Here is a 22303-nt window from a genome sequence, read left to right as displayed (position 1 = left end):
GCCCCCCGCGCTCGCTGCGCCCCGGGCAGGCTCCTTGCCGCGCCGCGCGGCGCCGTCCGAGGAGCGGGGCGCGGGCTGCCCTCGCCAGCGGCTCGCTCGGCCCCGGTGCCGGGAGGGGCGAGGATGGGCTGAGCGCCGCGGGGGTCTCTCCCCGGACGGGAGGAGCCGCGGCCCGGCCCGCACCCGCCCGGCTCGGAGAGGGAGCGGTGGCGCCGCCTGCCCGGTGCGGGGCTCGGCGCAGAGCAGCGAGGCGGGAGGAGACGGACTCCGCCGGGCCAGGCTCCGCTGCCGCGGCCCGATCCCCCGCCGGGCAGCCCGTGGCAAAGAGCAGGTGGATGCGAGCATGACTCGGGTGATTAATATTCCGGCAGCGTGCCAAGCCTTCCCCGCGCGCTGCGCCAGAGCCTAGCAGCCTGCGAGCCCGAGCCCGAGCCCGAGCCCGCACCAGCCTCGGCGCTGCGCCCATGGTCCCGGCCCTGCGGCTCTCTGCGCCTGGCACCCCTGACCATGTTAGCGCCGGGTCACCGCCTGGCGCTGCGCTGCGGGAGAGTCTGGCTCCTGCTCCTCTTGCTGCTGGGTTGCGGCCTGGCCCCGGAGGCTGGGTCCCTCCTGAACTGCCCCCCAAGATGCCTGTGTGCCAGCAACATCATCAGCTGCTCCAAGCTGGGCCTGGGGATCATCCCCACCCAGCTGCCTCGCTTCACAGCCATCCTGGACCTCAGCCACAACAACCTGACCCGCCTGCGGGCGGACTGGACCCCCGCCCGCCTCCCGCACCTCCACTCCCTGCTGCTCAGCCACAACGCCCTGGGCTTCATCTCCACCGAGGCCTTCTGCCACGTCCCACACCTGAGGTACCTGGACCTCTCCTCCAACAGCCTCAAGGCGCTGGAGGAGTTCCTCTTCAGCCAGCTGCAGGAGCTGGAGGTGCTGCTGCTGTACAACAACCAGATCGCCCAGATGGACCGCAGCGCTTTCGACGACATGGCCAGGCTGCAGAAACTCTACCTGAGCCAGAACCAGATCTCCCGCTTCCCGGTGGAGCTGGTGAAGGACCGGGCCAAGCTGCCTGACCTGGCCCTGCTGGACCTTTCCGCCAACAAAATCAAGGGCCTGCCAGTCATGGCCCTGAAAGGCCTCCCCGCCTGGATGAAAAATGGCCTCTACCTCCACAGCAACCCGCTGAACTGTGACTGCGGGTTGTACGAGCTCTTTGCTCACTGGCACGCGCGCCAGCTAAGCTCGGTGGTGGACTTCCGGGAGGAGCTTGTGTGCAGCCTGCCCCAGGCCAAGCGCAGCGTCAGCGTCTTCACCCTCAACCGCCACGACTCCCTCAACTGCAGCGAGTTCAAGGAGCACATGCTGGAGGCCTACCTGGGGGACACGGTGACCATCGACTGCGACACCAAGGTCCGGGGGGCGACCACCAGGGAGTGGGTGACCCCAACCAACGGGCGCTTCCCGGAGGAGTCCACCAACAGCACCATGACCGTGCTGGGCAACGGCAGCCTGCAGATCCGCCCCATCCGGGTGGAGGACATGGGCACGTACACCTGCTACGCGGTCAGCCAGGCCTTCAACGAGACCCTCTATGTGGACGTGATGGTCCACAACTTCACCCAGCATGGGCCTCACGACACGCTGAACACGGCCTACACCACGCTGGTGGGCTGCATCCTCAGCGTCATCCTGGTGCTCATCTACCTGTACCTGACGCCATGCCGATGCTGCTGCCGGAGCAACGAGAAGCTGGCCGCCCCGCCGGAGGACAGCATCAACTCCTCCATGCTCAGCACCACGCCCAACCACAACCCCGAGGCAGGCGGCCGGAAGGGAAGCCTCAGCCACCTCGCGGCTTCCGGCCCCATGCAAGGCCAGAACGGCAAGGTCAAACCCCACAGCACGCCAGAGCAGGCGGCCAGAAGGGCCCAGAAGGCCCACAGGAAAGTGTCAGACCCAGACTCTGTCAGCTCTGTCTTCTCGGACACGCCCATCGTAGTGTAAGTGTCGGAAGACATGGAGAGGTGGGAGTGTTGCAGAGCGAGTGGATGAGGACAGGTAGTGACCCTCCCCTAGAGCGTAGCTGGCCAGGGGGGCAGGGGCTGGGCCCAGCAGTGGGGTGATGGATCTCCATGCACATGGCACAACACTGTTGCCAGGCGCTGCCTCCCGCTATGCAGCACTGATCCTGCTATCACCCCAATTGTCCTCCCATCCAGCAGAGCCCAAGTGGCAAGCAGAGCCCGGCAGTCTGCTCCCTGCAGCCACCCCCAGCCCTCGATGTGGAATGACAACTGCAAGTTCCTCCAGCCAGAGCTTTGCAGAGTCCCACCGAGAAAGGAAACGTGAGCAGGGACACAGCACCAGTGGCCCACCCAGCTAAGATGGGATGTGGGGGGTTGCTGCTGCAATGCCGGGGCAACCCTTCCTTACTCCTCAAGGGACATCCCAGGTCTGCTCTTGACTACTGTGGTGTGAAACCATGTTCATCTCTGAGGTGTCCCAGCACCACAACCTTGACCTGGATCCGCCATTTGAAGGTCACCTTCTGCTTTCATAGCTTGGCCACTGAAAGCCTTGACATCTGTTGGGGACCTGCATGTGGGAGCGGGGGTCTCTCTCCTGCTACCTACCAGCTTCTTGCTAGACACCCCCTTTTGGAACTAATGCAACCCAGAGATTTTCAGCTCCATCAGGATGAAAGTGGCAATTGATCACTCCTGGGGTCTGTAAGATGGCATGTCAGCTGCCCCTCCTGCATCACGAACTCAGGACACAGTGGGGCATGATCAACACCAGCTGGTCCCCCAGTGCACTCTCTGGATGACAGCCTAATGATCCGATTCCCATTCCTAATTACAGTGATACATCAAGGCACAAGCTGGGTTTCTGGGACAGCTATTCAGCATTGCAGAACATCAGCAACCCCTTGGCAGGCTGTGCCGTGGCTGCCAGGGAGGCACTGCTCCTCTACCCCTCTGTACGGCGCTTGTGTGGGCTGTCCCAGCGAGCCGAGGGGCTGCGTGCTCCAGGGATGGTAGGAAGGAGAACTGGTAATGGAGGCTGTTGAAGGCAGCAGGCAGCGCACAGGAGTCCTGCAGGGAAGGGGGGTTGGGAACTACGTGATCAGACGTAGCAGCACTTCTGAGCAGATAGGGGGGTTGGGGCCCCCAAAATATGCTCCTGCTCCTTCTACATCTCCCTTCCTCAAGCCTCCTCCACCCCCTGATCCTGGTGGCTTTTCTCTCTGCCGAGCTACAGATTGATTCTTTCCATCCTATGTTTCCTTTTCCCTTCTCCTTTCACCGGGGAGAGTCTGGGCCCTTCCCAGGGAGAGGATGGGCACAGAGAAGGAGTGGGGGCAGTAGAGCAGTATGTCCCCTTGTAGTGGTCCCTTTGCCTGCCTCAATATGAGATGTGGTCTTGACACAGATCATCCCAGCTCTGAGCCTGCTAGCAACAAACTCGCTCAGCCCGGGCCAACTGGAGGCAGGGTTTGGTCTATGCACCAGGTGCAGCCAGAGGACTCAGCGCTTAGCAGAGGAGATAGCAGGGGCAGCGACCAGGGTCGGGGGTCCCAGAGGGCGGGTGCTGCTGTACATGAAGGTGGGGGAGCTAATCAGATACCCAGGGCTGTCTGGGCAGTACCTTGCGGGGGTCCCACCCAGCCTACAGCTGTCCGTGCTACTAGTGGCTCCCTTAGCTTCAGACAGCGGGGGCGTGAACAAAGGGAAGAGAGCAGCCCGGAGAGACTGGGACAGAGGGAAGCCCCCACTGATCTCTAGGGCCTGGCCATGAATAGCATCATCCCCAAAGAGTGGTGAGCTCCATGGTACGTCGCTGTGGGCTCTCCCTGGAGCCCTAGATCTCTCCATCACTGCCCCAGCTGGCCTCGTCTTGGGGGCTGTCTGAGCCTGCCAGGGCCTGAGGTGATGGCAAGCAGAAGGAGCGCAAGGCGCCATCTCTTCCATCCTACTCATCAGCCCGAGAACGGGGCCTGGCTCCGGGACTCGTCTAAATGCTTTTCCTGGCATGTTATTGTGAAGCATGAGTCCTCCAAGAGAAGCATGCGATCCAGGTGAGACCAGCCTGCAAGCCACACAGCGGGGAGCTCGAGGGGAGGGGGCAGAGCAAGGGCAGGGTGCGTGTGAAAGGGATTGTGCTGGGGGAAGGAGGAGGGGCGATTTGACTCTAATGAGCAGGATGTGTGTGACTGAGATTCAATCCTGGCACCTGTGGGACCACAAGGCTGCTTCGCTGGCGGCCCTTTCCTCCCACTCTGTGCAGTCTCTTCCCGTCTCCACCCCGCAAAAAAGCCCCGCTACCTTGTAGCCTCCTTGTGAGCTCCCTGAATACCACAGCCGCCTGTGTGCTGGGCAGGGAGTGCCCCGGGCAGGCCAAGGCAGCTGCAGGAAGGTAGGAGGTGGGGAGGAAACAGGGAGATCTGACTCGGGGGAGGTCAGTGCCCTCCACAGGCCAGTTCCCATCTCTGCCTAGCCCTCCCTGGAGTGACACACACGTATGCTGCCGCACACAGCTTACCCCTGTATAATCGCTCTTGCACACACACCCATGCATCCAGTCCAGTTCGCACGCTCAGTGTGTGGATCTGTGAGCTGTTGCGTGGCGTGGCACAGAGGCTGTGAGCGGCTGTGCTGTGTGCGTGGAGCTGGAAGGTTGCGAGTGTCTCTGCCGGTGTGTGCCCCTCTGGGGGAGAGCAGAGATGGGGAGTGAGACTGAGCTTGTTGGTACCTTGCTAGGGGTGCATGCATGCCTCCGTGTGTAGGAGCGCACAAGTGTGCACGGCGATGAGCACACAAGTGTGCATGGGAGCGTTGCATACCTGTGTGTATGGATGCATGTGTGAACTTGAGAGCACACACAAGTGTGCATGGGTGTGTACATGGATGTGTACATTCACACACACCCCACTCAAAGACCCAGCCTCCAAACACAGTTGCTCCCCTTCCCGCTTGCCTGCCAGAAGATGTGGGTACTTCTGCATGTGACAGGAAGCAAAGGGGATGAGATCCCCTAAGGCCTGGTGAGCACAGCCCACTGTCCAGACCTACGGTCGGATCTGCCAGGAGGAAGCTATGCCTAGCTCTCCCGTGGCCCCTACAAGGGCCAGGCTGCCAGAGGGAGAATCAGACCAGGAGCTGTCCCTGGCTGGAGAGGTGCGGGCTGGGCTAACTCATCTGTTAAGAACAGTTCAGAGCTGCATGGCGAGTGTGAGGCTGCTGGCTGGGCTCGTGCCCCTTGGCTTGCTGAGAGCCCCACATGCAGGCCAGGACATAACTCAGTCCCCTGGCAAGAGCCCCACATAGGGGCTGGGCCACCACCCAGTTGGGAGATGCCAGCCTGCTGCATCGGGGCTAGAGAACTGAAAAGCTCCCTGTGGCACTGCCCAGGAACAGAAAGGCAGGGGCAGAAGCAGAGAGCAGGAGCCCTGGGTTCTATGCGCCAGCTTGTGCGCTGGGTAGGGTGACCAGATGCCCTGATTTTTTGGGTCTTTTTCTTATAGAGGCTCCTATTACCCCCACCCCTACCCCCGTCCCGATATTTCACACTTGCTGTCTGGTCACCCTAGCGCTCGGCTGTCCCACGGGCTGTGTGCTGTGTCCTTGCCAGGGGTTGCCTTCCTAGAATGTACATTAGGGAGCTACTGGTGACCCGCAGCAGGGCCCGACAGGCAAACTCCAGCATGCTCGAAGGTGCAGCCTGCTCTGAGCACCTCACCATGGCTCTGGGCTTTGACGGGGCCGTGCAGGAGGATGCAGAAGGGAAGACAGGACAGCTCTGGGCAGTCAGATCTCCAGTGCCCTGTATTCTATTCCCCTGAGCTGGCCAGTCCCCCAACCCTGGGGCCATATCAGAGCCAGTGCCCCAGAGAGGGAAAAGGCCCAAGAGCCTATTCCCCACTCCCAAGCCAGCCAATGTCTTTTGCATCTGACCAGAAGATCATGTCCCCGTAGCCTGAGCTCCCAACTCTGCAGCCCCTCGGTGAACAGCTAGAGCCTTGCCTGCTTTCGTGCCCCCAGATGACACTGTGCATCATGAATAATTCCAAAGGCAACCTTCCCTTCCCTTAAACCTGTGCAGGCAGAATGGGAAGCCCCCCGCGCTCTCTTTCCCATTGTAAATAACAAACAAGGGGCTGGAAGATTCGCCCACTGGCCGCACAGCTGCCTGCACAGAAACGGGCCCGGGGCATTGGTCTGGGCAACCCCCCGGCATGTGCCTGCCACAGGGGGATGCCTGACAGGCAAATGCAGCCCATAAGAGAGCTCTGCCCCCCACATCCCTGCCACGTCCCAGGAGATGTAGCCCCCAAAAAGACAGGACCGAGATCATGGCATGCAAGAGTGGCCACCCTTGTGCTTGCTAATCAATGGGCAGATCCTAGAAGGTGCTGAGCACCCTCAACTCCATCACCCAGCACCGCGAAGGAGCAGGCCCGATTTGGACACCTGTCTCTGCTAGTGCCTGACAGCTGATGCTAGGGAGGCAGGACACCCCCTTCCCATGTCCAGAGGTCCTCCATGTGAGGGTATTGATGGAGAGGCACAGCCCCCCAAGCATCCTCGCAGCTCCATGTGGATACACCACGGATACAAGGAGCAGGGGCTTGGGGGCAGCCAGGAGCAGAGCGGTGGTTGCTCAGAGGAACGAAGCTGGAGAGGGAAACCCACAGGGCAGGGCAGGGGGCCCAGCGTGCTGAACAGAGAGCCTAAAGAGGCCCCTGGCAGTGGACAGGAGCCCCCAGGAAGGTAAAGGGAGAGCAGAGAGGGGGCAGGGGGAGCTCTGGTTCCACGGGGTGTGTGTGTGTGTGTGAGAGAGAGAGTGTGCGCGCGTGCGTGCAGAGTCTGGGGAGCCTCCAGGCCAGGTCTGTGGCAGCTGCTCTGCTCCCACCGCGACAGGGGGCCAGGCAGAGCCTGTCCACTCCTGCCCCACCCTGAGGGCTTGCAGGCCCCATGGATGTTAGTCTGCCCTGCACGGGATGCGCATTCTGTTCTCCATTCCAGCCGGAGCCGCCCGGCCCGCTGAGCACCAGGCTGCAGCTCTCTCTGGTAGGCTGTGCTCTGACGCATAGACATAGGCAAAAATAAACATGTTTTAAGGTTCTGCATTCGCAGGCTTGCCTGGTTTGTCACTGGCCTGGTGAGTAACGACAGGATGTCTCCAGGAGGTGGAGAGAGGCCTGAGACAACGGACATGCTCCCGTAGACAGGGCGATGGTGGGGGCTTCAGCCATCAGCTAGGGCAGCTCTAGCATGAAGCTGGCGTCTTGGTGAAATGGGCAGCGCTGGGTTTACAGTGGTGCCAGAGGCTCCATGGAGCCGGGCCCATGCTCAGAAAGGGCCTCGGTCTGCTCTGCCTCCCTGCACCCCAGGGCCCCGCGGGCTGCCCCCACCCACCACTTGCTCCTCTCGGCCTGCCTGCCTGCTGCCTCCTTGGCCCCACTCCACTGCTCGTCTCTGCCCCTGGCCAGACCCCAGGGCACTTCTGGCTCTGGGCAGTCTCTGCTTCCCACCACTGGTGGGGCCCCACCTGTCCCCCCGGAGCTGAGCCACCTGGGACTGGTGCAGAAACCTGGCCAGTCTCGGCACCATGCTCCATTGCTCCCACGGGGCCCACAGATAAGTTTGGCACCAGGCCCAAGAAAGGTTAATCCAGCCCTGGGAACAGGCCTGGGGTTAGGTGCCCCGGGACAGGTCATGGTTCCCAGCAGTGCCGCTCTAGGGCACCCCAGTGTAGACAAGGCTGCGGCTGGGAGGGAGGAAGGTCTTCGGGACTCCAGCTGGGAAGGCATGTGCTGCCGTAGGCGGATCTCTAGCTCACCTTGGCAGGCACTAGGGTTTCCACAGGACCCACGTGGTCCCAGTGGGGAATGAACAATGGGAGAGATCAATGCCTCACTTAGGCGGGTGTGTCTGTCCGCTCGGGAGCATTAGCCGTCTCGGGCAGGGTAAGCTGAATTGAATAAGCCATGCTGGGGAGCCCCCAGAGGACAGTGGTGTGGGGTGATGGAGGGGGAATGTGACAGAGCCCCGGTGGGAAGCAGTCACAACAGCCCTTCAGTGACAGCGTGGCTCGGTGTGGATGTGGTGGTCTAACATGGAATTTGGTGATCTGGCACCGCTGGGGGCTGGCGTGGAGGATACAAACCCCGTGATAGACCCCTAGTGTCAGTGACACAAGGTAACCAACCATTAAAGGTCTGACTTGGTGCCAAAGGCCCACAGGCTGAAAGGATCCACTGGGAAAGGGTGGGGACCCTTTGGCAGTTTTAACCCTTCTGCCAGGTGCTGTCTGGAGCAAAAAGGGCCAGGTTCTATTTTCTAGGAGTTCCTTCTAAAGACTTAAATAGCACTGACTTCAGCCCCCACCCAGAAACCTGGGAGACTGTCTGAACCCCCCTTGGTGCCCTTGATGGGCAATGCTTCCCTGCCGCAAGCGCTGAGTCTGGGGGTCTAAAACAAATAGAACTTAATGGGGGTGGGGAGTAGGGGACAACAGGCTGAACTTGGGAGAGCCAGCAATTAACAAACTCTAGGAGGTAAGACTCCCCCACCCCTTAACAATAGTCTCACCCTTACTCCTCCTCTGGTTGCTGTGACTGGCTGATGTTTCCCCAGCTCCCTGCTCGCTGTTAGCTGGCCTGGAGAAGTCCAAGGATGCTGGCAGGCTGATGCAGCCTGGGCTGCTCTGGGGGCTCTGTCTCCTGACCTGGATGGAGCAATTTGAGCAGGGAGACTGCTACTTTCTGTACAGCCAGAGCCACCTCCGCATTGCACCTGCTGCTGTCTTGCAGCAATCTCAGCTCAGCTCTCTAGAGAAGAATCCGTGTCTCCAGCCCTCCACGCAGTCCTCCCCCCAGACAGGCACTCTGCACGCTGCCCCACTGTCTCTCTCCCTTTAGCTTTCTGCTCTTCTTGCAGCCCTGGGCAGGGGCCCAAGGCATGCTTGCTGCTGCTCTCTTGTCCTCGCATCTCCCAGCAGGGTCAGTTGCATTCTGTTGCCCTCAAACTCACAATGGACTTGGATTTCCACCAAAATGTCCCCAACTGCCACATAACTAAAATGCCAGAGACGCTGGGCCCACTTAGTCAATTCCCACAGCTCTCCACCGGAGGCCGACAGAGAGCTCCCTGCCCCACAGTGTCCCTGCCTAGCTGGAGTGTGTGGGTCATTTGGAGCTGTGTCATGGAGTCCCTGGGCGATGCTCTGGAACTGCTCCCTATGAAGCCAGTCAGGACTCTGGTGAAGCCTCCTCTCTGGGAGCAGCCTGTCTGCAGGGCAAAAAGCTCACACAGCTTCCACCTTCCTGGTTCTGACCTTGGAGCATTCAGCATCCTCTGCCCCTCCGTGTGCTTCCCACAGCGAGTCCGCCCAGGTGAGGTTCTGGGGAAGCCAGAGGGTCCTGCACCCCACAGCAGTCAGAAGTGACTCTCAGCCAGCCAGTAAAACAGAGGTTTATTAGATGACAGGAACATGGTCTAAACCAGAGCTTGTAGGTGCAGAGAACAGGACCCCTCAGCTGGGTCCATTTTGGGTGGGCAGTGAGCCAGACAACCATGTCTGCCCTTCACTCCATGTCCCCAGCCAGCCCCCAACTGAAACTCTGTCCAGCCCCTCCTCCTCTCGGCTTTGTTCCTTTCCCGGGCCAGGAGGTCACCGGATTCCTTTGTTCTCTAACCTTTAGCTCTCACCTTGCAGGGGGGAAGGGCCCAGGCCATCAGTTGCCAGGAAACAGGGTGTCGGCCATTCTCTGTGTCCAGACCCCTGCACACGCCTACCTGCTAGGGCTCTGCAACGATCATACACCCTTATCCCACCACCTAGATACTTAAGAACTGCCTAGGGGAAACTGAGGCACCCCCACACTATTCAGAGGAAACATTAAGAACAGTCCCACTTCGTCACATCTCTCCCCCCTTTGAGACTGAACTGAGTGGGGTCACTTTAGCCAGTGACCTGGGGAAGTTCGAAGCCACCAACATTCCCATGGATGCCCCAGCATCTCTCCTGTTCCTTGGTGGGAGTTACACAAGGCCCTTCCAGTTTCATGCCTCCCTTAGGTCGGGGGTGGTCGATAGCACTCGCATGCCACATGTGGGAAGGTTTATGCGGCCCGTGCCCTTCCGCCACCCCAAAACCCCCAGGGGTCAAACTGGGATCGGGTCTTCTCCCAGCGCTCCAGTCTGGAGGGCTGCAATTCCGGCTGTCTTGGTTAAGAGCCCCCATCTTGACCTGGGCCACATACTATTCACTTACAGAACTAGCATGGAGACATTCCTTTCTCAACAACCTTGTCTCCCCAACAAGCTGGCCAAACACAGCCACTTGGTTATAGGACTGTTTAACTTTCTTAACAGTTTTCACTTCATCTGAAACCTTCTCAAAGCTATCCACACTGGATCTTTCAACAGGAAAGTCAGTGGATCCATTCACAACAGAAAATTTATGGCCATTAGGAACTGCAACTTTCTTGATTAAATCACTTTCACACCCTTCAGTTGCAGTAAACTGTTTGCAAAGACTCCATGAGGATTCCTTTCCCTAGGGCTTTTCTATGCAACAATTCACCCTTCACAGAAATTCTGCTCTTACCCTCTTTACCTAGGGCTTGCTCTAGAGGAACACTTTCCTGAGCAACAACAGACTCTATCTGGGTCTCACTTACATCCAGAATTACCTCTGGCCCATCCAGCGGATTCCTACACAATCTCCTTTCAGGCAAACTCACAGACTTCCTAGATAAAAGGTCAGAAGCATTCTCCTTCCCTTTGCCACACACAAGTTCAGGAATCTTTTCCTTCTTGCTACAGGTTTCCACACCCTCAGTAGGCAACACAATCAAATCACCTTCATGCTCTCCTTGTGCCCTGGCTAGGATCTCACCCTGATTAGACAGAGTTGCTACACCCTTTCCCAACAACACACTAGCAACAGGCAAAATACAAGCACCAGAATTGTCTGGTCTCTGGGATTTTACATAGACACTAACTGGATGCGACCTAGTTACAGGGCCATTCTCCCGAGCAGATACAAACTTAGGACCCTTCCCTTCCTGGGCTTTAGCTGAATCCAGAACCAACTCTGAGACAACTGCACTATGTCATGGCGTCCCCGCACTACCCTCAACCATCACAGGCTGAAAGGCCCCTTCTGTCTGCTCCACAGACAAAGAAGAGCCGGACACACTTTCTCCTTTACCAGACACACAGCTTGGGATCTCATTCCCCTTGTCCCAGCACACAAGGCTGTTCACAGACAACTGCTTGGAGATCAGGGTAGCTCCCTCCATAGGCAAGTCAATACCCCTGACAGACACAGGCATGTTTCCTTCCCTGTCCCAATTCTCCACCCAGGTAACAGGTAAGGTCCAGGGACACTCATCTTCCACTCTCCTCGCCTTCCCACCCTGCTGACTAGACACAGCCATCAGCTCACAAGGCTGCCTAGGCTCATCCAGACTTTCCTTACCCAGCACCTTGCCACTCCCAACAGATACCCTGCCCTGCCTGTGTCTCCCCACACTCAGCTGGGGTCTCAGCTCCCACTGTGCTCAGCACTGCCCTGGCTGTCCCAGTGGGGGTAGGGAGCGAGCTCCCTGCTTTCCTCACTGCATCAGAGCCAGCGTGAGCCCCTCTCTGCTGTGTGTGAGGGGGCGGGAAGCATCTCTCTGTCCCACCCAGTCCCAGGGGTCTGGTTACAGGCAGGCAGGTATCCTGAGCCTAGCAGCTCCTCCCCGCTGCCAGCCAGGTCATCTGCATTTTCACTTTAGAGACTAACCACGGCTGTTACTCTGAAACCTGCATTTTCACTGACCATTTCCTCCCCCGATTGGTTCCCTGGATTCAAATTCAAACCCTTGGCAGTTACCGGAGCAGGGCCTGGATCCTGTCCCAAAGAGACACAGTCACCCCACAGCAGGGTCTCACAGCTGGTATCCTGGAGAACCCCAATGACCAGGCAGTCCCACCCCTCCTGGGTCTGCACAGGGATCTGGGCCATAGGCAGGGCAAGAGACTTCATCCCTGGGACCCTCACACAGCTCACACAGCCCCTCAGCATCTGAGGCTGCACCACCCGGGGCCTGACAACCGTTCTCTCTGTCCCAGGATCTCGCCACCCCAAGAATGTCTCCCCATTGACCATCACCTTCCGCTCCCACTGGGGGCCCAAGGGGCCTGGCCCAGGAGACTCCACACAGACATATAGGTTGGGACCAGGAGTGGGAGCCTGTCCACCGCCCCACCCCTCTGGTTGACGGAGTCTGCGGCCTTGGGACCCAGCAAGGGAGCTAGACACCAGGGCTTTTCCGCAGCGTCCCCCTGGTTCAAATCTCCAGCCTGCTCAAAGGCAGTGAGGTGGGCATCCACATCCCCCGCCCCTTAACCAGGGGCAGCAATTTAATCTCGAGGTTCCCTACAGAACTGGCCCCCCGGGGTCTATCCCCACTCACCCCTGGGGGGTCCCCTAGGCCTCTCCGCTCCCCCACCGCCAGTTCATGCTGCTGCTGCTTCTGCAGCTCTTTCTCGGGCTCTCGCTGTCTCTCACAGACGTCTTGCTCTCTCGGACTCAGCTCCAATCCTGTCCATCTCCAATCCCCTGATGGGGAACCCGATCGTGAAGACCCCCATCTGGTCGGGGACAGGAGTCTTGGGGATGCCTGGCTCCCACTCCAGCTGCTCCCAGATCCTGCTATAGCCCCATTGGGGGTCAGGAATCTGTTCCTTAGAGCGGTCATCCTCCTCCAGCTGCATGATTAACTCTGCTTTGGTGAACTTTCCAATGCGCAACCCTCTCTTTCTGCACTGGGTTACAATGTCCTTCTTCAGGAGACAGTGACAGGCCATCACTCCGCTCTTCCCAAGTTGCTGTGGACTCACAGGCCTGTGTGCTCTCAGCTCCCCACGGTTTCCAGGGAGAACCCCTAGTGTGCCAGCCCTTCTCGAGGTCACCACCTCTTTGCCAGGGTCGAGCTGCAGACTCCTTCGCCCCTTGGACTGCTCGCTGCAATCCCCAAGGGAACCCTGTTACTGCAAAAGTCCTTCTCTCTCCCAGGGCCAAGCCGCAGGCTCCTCCACCCCTGAGACTGCTCACCGCAGTCCCCAGGGGCACCCCATTACTGCACAGTCCTTCTTGCTGGTCACACACTCTCAGGGGTTAACCGCCCCCCAAAACCACTCCTCTCTGAGCCTTCAGCACGCCTGGTCCTCGTCAATTCCCTTTCGTTTTACTGCTCCCCAGTCACTTACTGCAGGAAGCGCCATCCACGGGGTGCAGTACATCCCACCGCTGCCACCAGTTGTCACGGAATCCCCGGGCGATGCTCTGGAACTGCTCCCTATGAAGCCAGTCAGGACTCCAGGGAAGTCTCCTTTCTGTGAGCAGACTGTCTGCAGGACACCCAGCTCACACAGCTTCCACCTTCCTGGGTCTGACCTTGGAGCATTCGGCATACTCTGCCCCTCCGTGCGCTTCCCACAGCTAGTCTGCCCAGGCAGGGTCCTGGGGAAGCCAGAGGGTCCTGCACCCCACCGCAGTCAGATGTGACTCTGAGCCAGCCAGTAAAACAGAAGGTTTATTAGATGACAGGAACATGGTCTAAACCAGAGCTTGTAGGTGCAGAGAACAGGACCCCTCAGCTGGGTCCATTTTGGGTGGGCAGTGAGCCAGACAACCATGTCTGCCCTTCACTCCATGTCCCCAGCCAGCCTCAAACTGAAAACTGTCTCCAGCCCCTCCTCCTCTGGGCTTTGTCCCTTTCCCGGGCAGGAGGTCATTGGATTCCTTTGTTCTCCAACCCTTTAGCTCTCACCTTGCAGGGGGGAAGGGCCCAGGCCATCAGTTGCCAGGAAACAGGGTGTCGGCCATTCTCTGTGTCCAGACCCCTGCACACACCTGCCCTCTAGGGCTCTGCAAGGATCATACACCCTTATCCCCCCACCTAGAGACTTAAGAACTGCATAGGGGAAACTGAGGCGCCCCCACACTATTCAGAGGAAACATTAAGAACAGTCCCACTTCGTCACAGGCTGCTCTACTACTCACCAACAGGGGTCACTAGTGAGCGCTCATCTCTCTAAGGCTTCAGGCCACAGGGCTTATTGTGGTACTTGCTTCTTGCCCCCAGAGCCTTCTCCTCAAACATGGTCTCACCAGAGTAAGGAGCAGGTTCAGCTTACACATGCACACCACACACAGGTCCCAGACACCACACTCACCACACATGCACACTGCCCATACATCAACCCCGCAAACACCTCACACACCCCAAGCCATGCACACCCCAGCCTTGTTGGCTACTGGCAGATGCCCAAGAGAGGGGCACAGAACCAGCACTGTGGTTCTACAATTCTACAATACACGTGAGCCGCCCTTTGGATGGGCCTTGCTACTGTCAGCTCCGTGGGAAAGGGGAACGCTTACCCTGACAGGCCTGTGGGCATCCTTGCAATGAAAGCGCAGGGTCAGTCCTCTCAGAAATGTGCCGACCGAAGCAGCAGGGCCCTTTCGCGCTCCCAGCCCCCACCAGCCACGTCTCGCCCTCCGGCAGGCAGAGCTCTCAGCTTGTATGATGCAGCCGTCAGTTTTGCTGCATTAGCCTTTCCCTTTTAGAGGCTCAAGTTAAATTCTACAAGCCCACTTTTCTGTCCTACCCTGTGTAAAGGTACCTTACACACACACACCCCTGTGCAAAGTGCAGCCCTGCCGGCACAGAAGATCTGGTGCATAAGGGCTGGCCTAGATCGACACCAAGGTAGAATTTGGCGGTAGGCTTGCAGAATTTAACTTGAGCCTCTAAAAGGGAAAGGCTAATGCAGCAAAACTGATGGCTGCATCATACAAGCTGAGAGCTCTGCCTGCCAGAGGGCGAGACGTGGCTGGTGGGGGCTGGGAGCGCGAAAGGGCCCTGCTGCTTCGGTCGGCACATTTCTGAGAGGACTGACCCTGCGCTTTCATTGCAAGGGTGCCCACAGGCCTTTCAGGGTAAGCGTTCCCCTTTCCCACGGAGCTGACAGTAGCAAGGCCCATCCAAAGGGCGGCTCACTCACTCAGGGCTGGGAGACGCCAGCAGCTCAGGAGACAGCCTGTGGAACTGGAAGGTAAAATCTTTTTCAGCCACGAATGTTAGGCGACGGAGTCGCTGGGGCAGGCTGATGGGAGCATTGTGTATGGAGAAAACACTACGGCCTGCTGGGACATTCTCTCGGCCAGACCCTTCCGTCCACCGCAGCTAACCACGGCTCTGGGCCATTCCAGCAGCACCAGGGCCAGCTTGTGGCCCCAGGTGTCACCTCAGTGACCGGCTGCCTGGACAGCAGCATTTGTTTGCATGTCTGTACACGGGGGGAGCTCAGAGAGACCTGGCTTCCAGCCCAGCCACTTTGGGAGGCTCTTCCACAGCCTAATGGATCTCCACCATTAAGAGGTTTCTCGTAATACTCCGCTTTCTTCATTTCCTCCAGTCCCTCATAGCAATTCCCTCGTGTGCCTCTGTTTTCTTGATGCTTAGCCCATGCAAATACCTGCAGCGTGCTATCATGTCTCCCCCAGGGCCTGATTTGCAGAGTGCTCACAACTCCAGTGGAAGCTAATGGGAACTGATGGCAAATCAAGCTCTTAGCTAAGCTGGATCTGTTTAGCTCCTTCCATTCTCACCGTGGGAAAATCCCTCCAGCCTCTGCTCATTTCTTTGGCTCTTAGAATCATAGAATCATAGAATATCAGGGTTGGAAGGGACCCCAGAAGGTCATCTACTCCAACCCCCTGCTCGAAGCAGGACCAATTCCCAGTTAAATCATCCCAGCCAGGGCTTTGTCAAGCCTGACCTTAAAAACCTCTAAGGAAGGAGATTCTACCACCTCCCTAGGTAACGCATTCCAGTGTTTCACCACCCTCCTAGTGAAAAAGTTTTTCCTAATATCCAACCTAAACCTCCCCCACTGCAACTTGAGACCATTACTCCTCGTTCTGTCATCTGCTACCATTGAGAACAGTCTAGAGCCATCCTCTTTGGAACCCCCTTTCAGGTAGTTGAAAGCAGCTATCAAATCCCCCCTCATTCTTCTCTTCTGCAGGCTAAACAATCCCAGCTCCCTCAGCCTCTCCTCATAACTCATGTGTTCCAGTCCCCTAATCATTTTTGTTGCCCTTCGCTGGACTCTCTCCAATTTATCCACATCCTTCTTGTAGTGTGGGGCCCAAAACTGGACACAGTACTCCAGATGAGGCCTCACCAATGTCGAATAGAGGGGAACGATCACGTCCCTCGAACTGCTCGCTATGCCCCTACTTATACATCCCAAAATGCCATTGGCCTTCTTGGCAACAAGGGCACACTGCTGACTCATATCCAGCTTCTCGTCCACTGTCACCCCTAGGTCCTTTTCCGCAGAACTGCTGCCTAGCCATTCGGTCCCTAGTCTGTAGCTGTGCATTGGGTTCTTCCGTCCCAAGTGCAGGACCCTGCACTTATCCTTATTGAACCTCATCAGATTCCTTTTGGCCGAATCCTCCAATTTGTCTAGGTCCTTCTGTATCCTATCCCTCCCCTCCAGCGTATCTACCACTCCTCCCAGGAATTCTTCTCTGAATTCCTCCCGGAAGTGCTGACAGTTTTCTAGCAGTGAGGTGCCCAGCACCGACTCCTGGCACTGGTTGATGGATGCAGGCCCTCAGTCTCGGCGTGCACGTGCGTGTGATGCTGCCCACGCTAGCTGTGAACCCTGATCTGTTAGGGGACAGGGTGCATCCCTCCACCAGCTCAGTCAGAAGAAGGATGCGTCCCAGAGAAGACTAGACAGTGCCAGCTGCTTTTTAACCCTGTCCTGGTCGCCACGATTCCTTGGCCAAAACTGGCCATTTCTCCCTTTGGCTCTTGTCGAGTTGCTCAGTTGCCAAGAGCTAATGGGACAAATGCCCAATTTTATCAAAAAGCGGGATGCAGAGCACAAGTGTGACGAAGTGGGACTGTTCTTAATGTTTCCTCTGAATAGTGTGGGGGTGCCTCAGTTTCCCCTATGCAGTTCTTAAGTATCTAGGGGGTGGAATAAGGGTGTGTGATCATTGCAGAGCCCTAGAGGGCCGGTGTGTGCAGGAGTCTGGACACAGAGGATGGCCGACACCCTGTTTCCTGGCAACTGATGGCCTGGGCCCTTCCCCCCCTGCAAGGTGAGAGCTGAAGGGTTGGAGAACAAAGGAATCAGGTGACCACCTGGCCCGGGAAAGGAACAAAGCCCAGAGGAGGAGGGGCTGGAGGGGGTTTTCGGTTTGGGGCTGGCTGGGGACATGGAGTGAAGGGCAGACGTGGTTGTCTGGCTCACTGCCCCCAAAATGGACCCAGCTGAGGGGTCCCATTCTCTGCACCTACAAGCTCTGTGTTAGACCATGTTCCTGTCGTCTAATAAACCTTCTGTTTTACTGGCTGGCTGAGAGTCACGTCTGACTGCGAAGTTGGGGTGCAGGACCCTCTGGCTTCCCCAGGAGCCCCGCCTGAGCGGACTCGCTGGGGGGAAGCGCACGGAGGGGCAGAGGATGCTGAATGCTCCGAGGTCAGACCCAGGAAGGTGGAAGCTGTGTGAGCCGTGTGTCCTGAAGACAGGCTGCTCACAGAAAGGCGACTGCCCCAGAGTCCTGACTGGCTTCATGGGGAGCAGTTCCAGAGCATCGCCCAGGGACTCCGTGACAACAAGGTTGCAGGGACGCAGGGTGGAGGTGAGCAGCAAGGCCAGCTCTGTGCAGGGGAGGAGGGGGGCAGGGCTCGGGAGAGGAGTTCTGCCAGCCCTGTGGGAGAGGGGGGGCAGGGCTCAGGTGAGCAGCGACACCAGCCCGAGCCTCGGGGTGGGGGGCAGACAGGGCTTGGGAGAGGAGTGCTGCCAGTCCTGTGGGGGAGGGTGGGGGGCAGGGCTTGGGTGAGCGACTCAGGTCAGCCCCACATGGTGAGAGGACTCGGGCCAGCCCCATACGATGCCCCATTTTCACTTGGGGAACTACGGTCACCCTAGAACTGCTAGGAACTGGCAGGAAGAGCAGCTGCAGGGGAAAGCCAGCACTGGAGAACTGGGAAGAGAACGCACCGCACATGGGGGACACAGTCACACCTGCAGGCATGTTCACCCTCTGAAAAGAGCAAGTTCAGCCCCTGCCAATCCCCTGTCATTTACTCAGGCGGAACCCCCCCCCCACCCCCGCCCACAGCCCCAGGTGAGCCTTGGAAAAAGGTGGGGTTGACAGGCGGAGCATCAGCCACTCTGCCCGAGAGCCCTGAGCTAGTCTTGCCCACTGCCATGGTACACAGGCTTCCAGATTTAAAAATGAGCCCACTGCCTGGCTGTGTCTCAGAGAGGAGTCCCAGGGACCTTCCAAATCATCCAGCCCACATGCAATCACATTTGTCACGTATATAGCCTCTGACTCGGCGAGCCACGATTGCTCCTCACAGCTCTCCGGCAGGAGAGGGAAGTCGTATTATCCCTATTTAATAGATAGGACCACTAAGGCACCAGGACATGTCGTGACCAATTTCTCAGAGTGTCAGTGGAAAAGCCAGGAATAAAACCCAGGAGGCCTCACTTCCAATCACTAGACCCCATTCTCCCCACAGGGCTGGAAATAGAACCCAGGGTTCCTGACCCCCATCCCTCTGCGCTAATCGTTAGACAACATCTCCTGGTACCTGCCACCACCTTCCATGGTACAGCTCAGCCTGTGCTACGAAAGCAGCTCTCCCTAGGGCAGCTCCACACCCAGGGTCCCCTCCATCAATCCCCGGGAGGCGATACGTTATCAGGCTTCTCCAGAGACCCTTCAAGCAAAGAGAGAGAAGTTGCTGAGAGATGCAAACTAGACACATTGGGCTCCCTCCGCCTGGCCCTGGCAGCCGAACACTATTATAGCCATTAGAGCACCCAGGAGCCTGCAGGGGCACAAACAGAATGACAAAAGCCATGCCCCAATGAGCAGCATTCCTATCCCCTGGCTGCTGGAATCACTGGCTGTGCCCTGCTTGCTAATACAGTCAGCGCTCAAGCCAGGACCCTCCCAGTCCCCAGGTAACAGTTCTACCTTTGGAGACCAATGCGGGGTTTTGCACCCATTTCCAGGTCTGGTGCATTGCAGCTTGGGAGCTGCAGGATCTGGGGCCCATGGGGCCAATGCTGCCCAGTGATGTGGGTGCTGCACGGTGATATAGCTGCTTTGGAGGAGCACAGACCTCCCTTTCCTTGCTACTGCCCACAGGAAGGTTCTGAGCCTCTCTCCAGAATGCCAAGCAAATCCTGGGCAGCAGCAGGTGCTGATCTCGGGGCACCATGGAGAGCTCAGGGCCCTGTGTGAACTGCTCTGTGGGGCGGATGAATAGGTAGGCAGCACTGTATCCCTGCTGCAGAAATCCACTCAGCTCTCTGGCAGGTATTAGAAAGGCTTTGGAGCCAGCTCCATATGAAGGGGATAATACCTTTTAGCAATGATATTAATGCCTAATTTATCCTCTCTGGGCAAGGGTTTTATGCTGCTCCGGCTGCTCCTGCAGGCCCAGTAGACTCTGCTGAGGTTCCCATTTCCTTTTCTCTTGGGAACTAAAAAGTGTCTTCCCTCCCCCATGGCCTGCAGTCAGAGAGGGGCAATAAGTACGCTCCTGTGCCAGGTTTTAGGGGAGGATTCTTTTTCTCTCTGTCAAAGCCATGACTGCTTCTGAAGCAGCAGCTGGGGAGAGGGAGCAGCCCTAGCTAAGCAACCTGCCTTCCTGCAGGGCCTAGGGTTAAAATGAGCCCCAGGCATGGGGCTTCCTCCCCGCCCCCTGCCAAACAGAGGTGTCACAGCGTCACTGCACCAGCAGTCTCTCTTGGGATGATGTTACCTGGGCCCCACAAATGACTTCAGAGCCAGGCTCACAGGACTAGGATCGCTGTCCCCCCCCAGCGCATGCGCACACAGACACACAGAGCCAGAAGGAGCCCAGTGCTCTCCCTTCTCCAGCATTGCAGGGGACCTCTCCGTATCTGGCATACTCTGGCTTTCAGATGGACCCAGACCAAAGCCCAGACCACTGTGCTTTGCATGGGTTCTGCCTCAAATCACAACCTTCCCCAAACCTGGGGGGCCTCAAGGTAGGCAACTAATGCCATAACAAAGCGGCTGGATTTTCAGAGATATGGAGCACCCCGGTTCCCACTGATTTGGGCTGGATCTGGGGGTGCCCAGCACCACAGAGGAACAGGTCCCCTGGCACACAGGGGCATAAGCTTGGGCCCCATGGCTTAGAAATGGTGGCCTGTGTATTCAGTGACCTTGCTGGGGTCAGGCACCCACGCGGGAGAGGTTACTGGAAAGCGAGGTGGCAGGAAGGAGTGCAGAGGAGTTGAAGCCTCTAGGCACACATCAGGAGAGGAGCTGTTCCGGGCTTGAGTGGGAGGTGGGAAACCAACTGCAGAGTGCAAGGGGCAGAGAAGGGCATGCAGGGGGCAGCCGGAGGAGGCACCCAGGCAGGGGAGGATGCCACAGAGAGCCTGGGAAGCCAGGGTGAGGAGCTGGAGCTGGAGCTGACATGCAAGGAGGTCCGGGTGAGGCCCAGGGCTGGGGGTGTGATACGGTGGAAGCGGCAGGGCAGGATGGACATGTGAAGGGAGAAGAGGAGGCTGTAGTAGTCCAGGCGGGAGGTGGCGAAGGCCTGGAGAAGGCCTTGGCGGTATGGCTGGGGTGGATTTGGGAACCCAGGTAGGAGGGGGTGCTGGCCAGGTACGGGGGGGAAGGAGCCAAGCGAGAGGATATCTGTGACTGTGCAAGGATAGGTGTGGCCTGGCGGGCAGGCTAGTAGAGTGGCAGCCCAGATGCCAGGCATGAGACGCTGACCTGTTGTAGCAGGAGGCCGCCCAGGAGGCAGGACCAAGCCATGGCAGAGACAGCGGGAGGCTGGGGGCAGATGTGCGCGCACACAGAATTATTCTGGTTATCAGGCTGTCAAAGCCAGCCTGTCCTGCCTGCAAAGCTGACTCCTGCAGGGTTGGACTGTCCCTTGCCATCTCGTCCACTCTGCCCCAGCACAGAAGTGACTCAAGGTGCTGCCATGCCAGCAAGGAGCCCTCGCTGCACTGAATTTCAGGCCAGGAGAATTTACATGGCTCAGGATCTGTGCTGAATGCATCCCCCCGCCCCCTGATACTTCTCTGGCCTAACTGTGCGCCCTGGCAGAGCTGCCCCTGAGCAGGATGTGGTTTGCTGCAGAATCCTGATTAACTACACAGCAGCGCATCGCCCCCAAGGCCCCCCATTCACAAGGCACCTCCAGCCAGAGGCCTGAGCCTGCTCTGGGCAGCAATGGGATGCTGGGTGGATCAGCACCAAGCAAGACACCCCACCCCACATGGGGATTACTAGAGACCCTGGCCCCATGTTAATGAACCGCTGACGTGTGGCTGCCAAGCTGCGCCTCCCCTACCACAGAGCGAGGCCTAAAGGAAGTCCTGTGCCAAGGCTTCCCAAGCTCACCCCTCCCATCCATCCTCTACCCTGTGCTCTGAAGGCTAGTGCAGCAGGTGTGCAAACAGCTTGAGCTCCCTGCAGCACCAGACCTTAACCCCCACGCAGCCTCTGCTCACACGAGCGCTGGAATACAGGAGCCCCACCCCCAAAGGGCCTCCAGCATCAGAGGCTGCAGAATTTCCCCCAGTGATCTTATAAGTGCATGGTGGAAACGCGAAGAGAAGCCAGGCCACCTCGATGGCACTGCAGCCGCCAGCACAGGCTCCTCTCGCTATTGCTTCCCCTATGGAAGCGCCCACATTTCTCCTTCCCAAAGATCCCCCCCCGCCCCCCCCCCCCCACACACTCTAATCGTCTGGCTGGACCAGCAAGCTGGCATCTAGCTCTGTGCTGGAGCTCCTGGGGCAGTTCTGTTCTCAGAATACCCAGGCGCCCCTCCCAAGCTGTGAAGCAGACACCAGCTGCTGCAGCCTGAGAAAGGGATGTAGGGGGACAGCGGGGAGGAGAACCCTGGGAGTTTCCTCTGTTAGGAATTCCCCTCACAGCACTCCATGCCACCCTCCCCTTTGGTGACCACGTCCCTGGCCCATTGTCTTGTTTCCTAGGAAACTTGTCTGGAGCTTCCCCCCCACAACCTACTTCTCCTCCTGCTCTGCCTGTACATCAACCAGCCACTGCTCCCAGCCTGAAGAGCGCAGCACACCAGAGCTGTCACAGACATAACATCATCTGGCAGCAACACCACTTTCATCCTCGCTCCTCCTGGATGGGAGACTTGAAAGGATACTGTCAGCTAGGTGCAGGCACC

General features: G+C 58.3%; 1 protein-coding gene across 1 annotated transcript; it reads left to right on the top strand.

Moving 5' to 3' along the window:
- Positions 1-68: 68 nt before the first annotated feature.
- On the top strand, positions 69-7125 carry AMIGO1 (adhesion molecule with Ig like domain 1). The gene has a single exon (XM_073320015.1). It carries the CDS (start codon positions 508-510, stop codon positions 2002-2004), a length of 1497 nt encoding a protein of 498 aa, XP_073176116.1. The 5' UTR covers positions 69-507; the 3' UTR covers positions 2005-7125.
- The last annotated feature ends 15178 nt before the right edge of the window (positions 7126-22303 follow it).

The sequence above is a fragment of the Lepidochelys kempii genome, chromosome 21, assembly GCF_965140265.1.
Source record: "Lepidochelys kempii isolate rLepKem1 chromosome 21, rLepKem1.hap2, whole genome shotgun sequence".
NCBI lineage: Eukaryota > Metazoa > Chordata > Testudines > Cheloniidae > Lepidochelys > Lepidochelys kempii.
Note: the sequence above shows the minus strand (reverse complement) of the source record. Positions and strands in the feature narration are given on the sequence as shown.

Excerpts from the sequence above, each read along its gene's own strand:
- AMIGO1 (XM_073320015.1), top strand. The coding sequence starts at position 508 with ATGTTAGCGCCGGGTCACCGCCTGGCGCTGCGCTGCGGGAGAGTCTGG.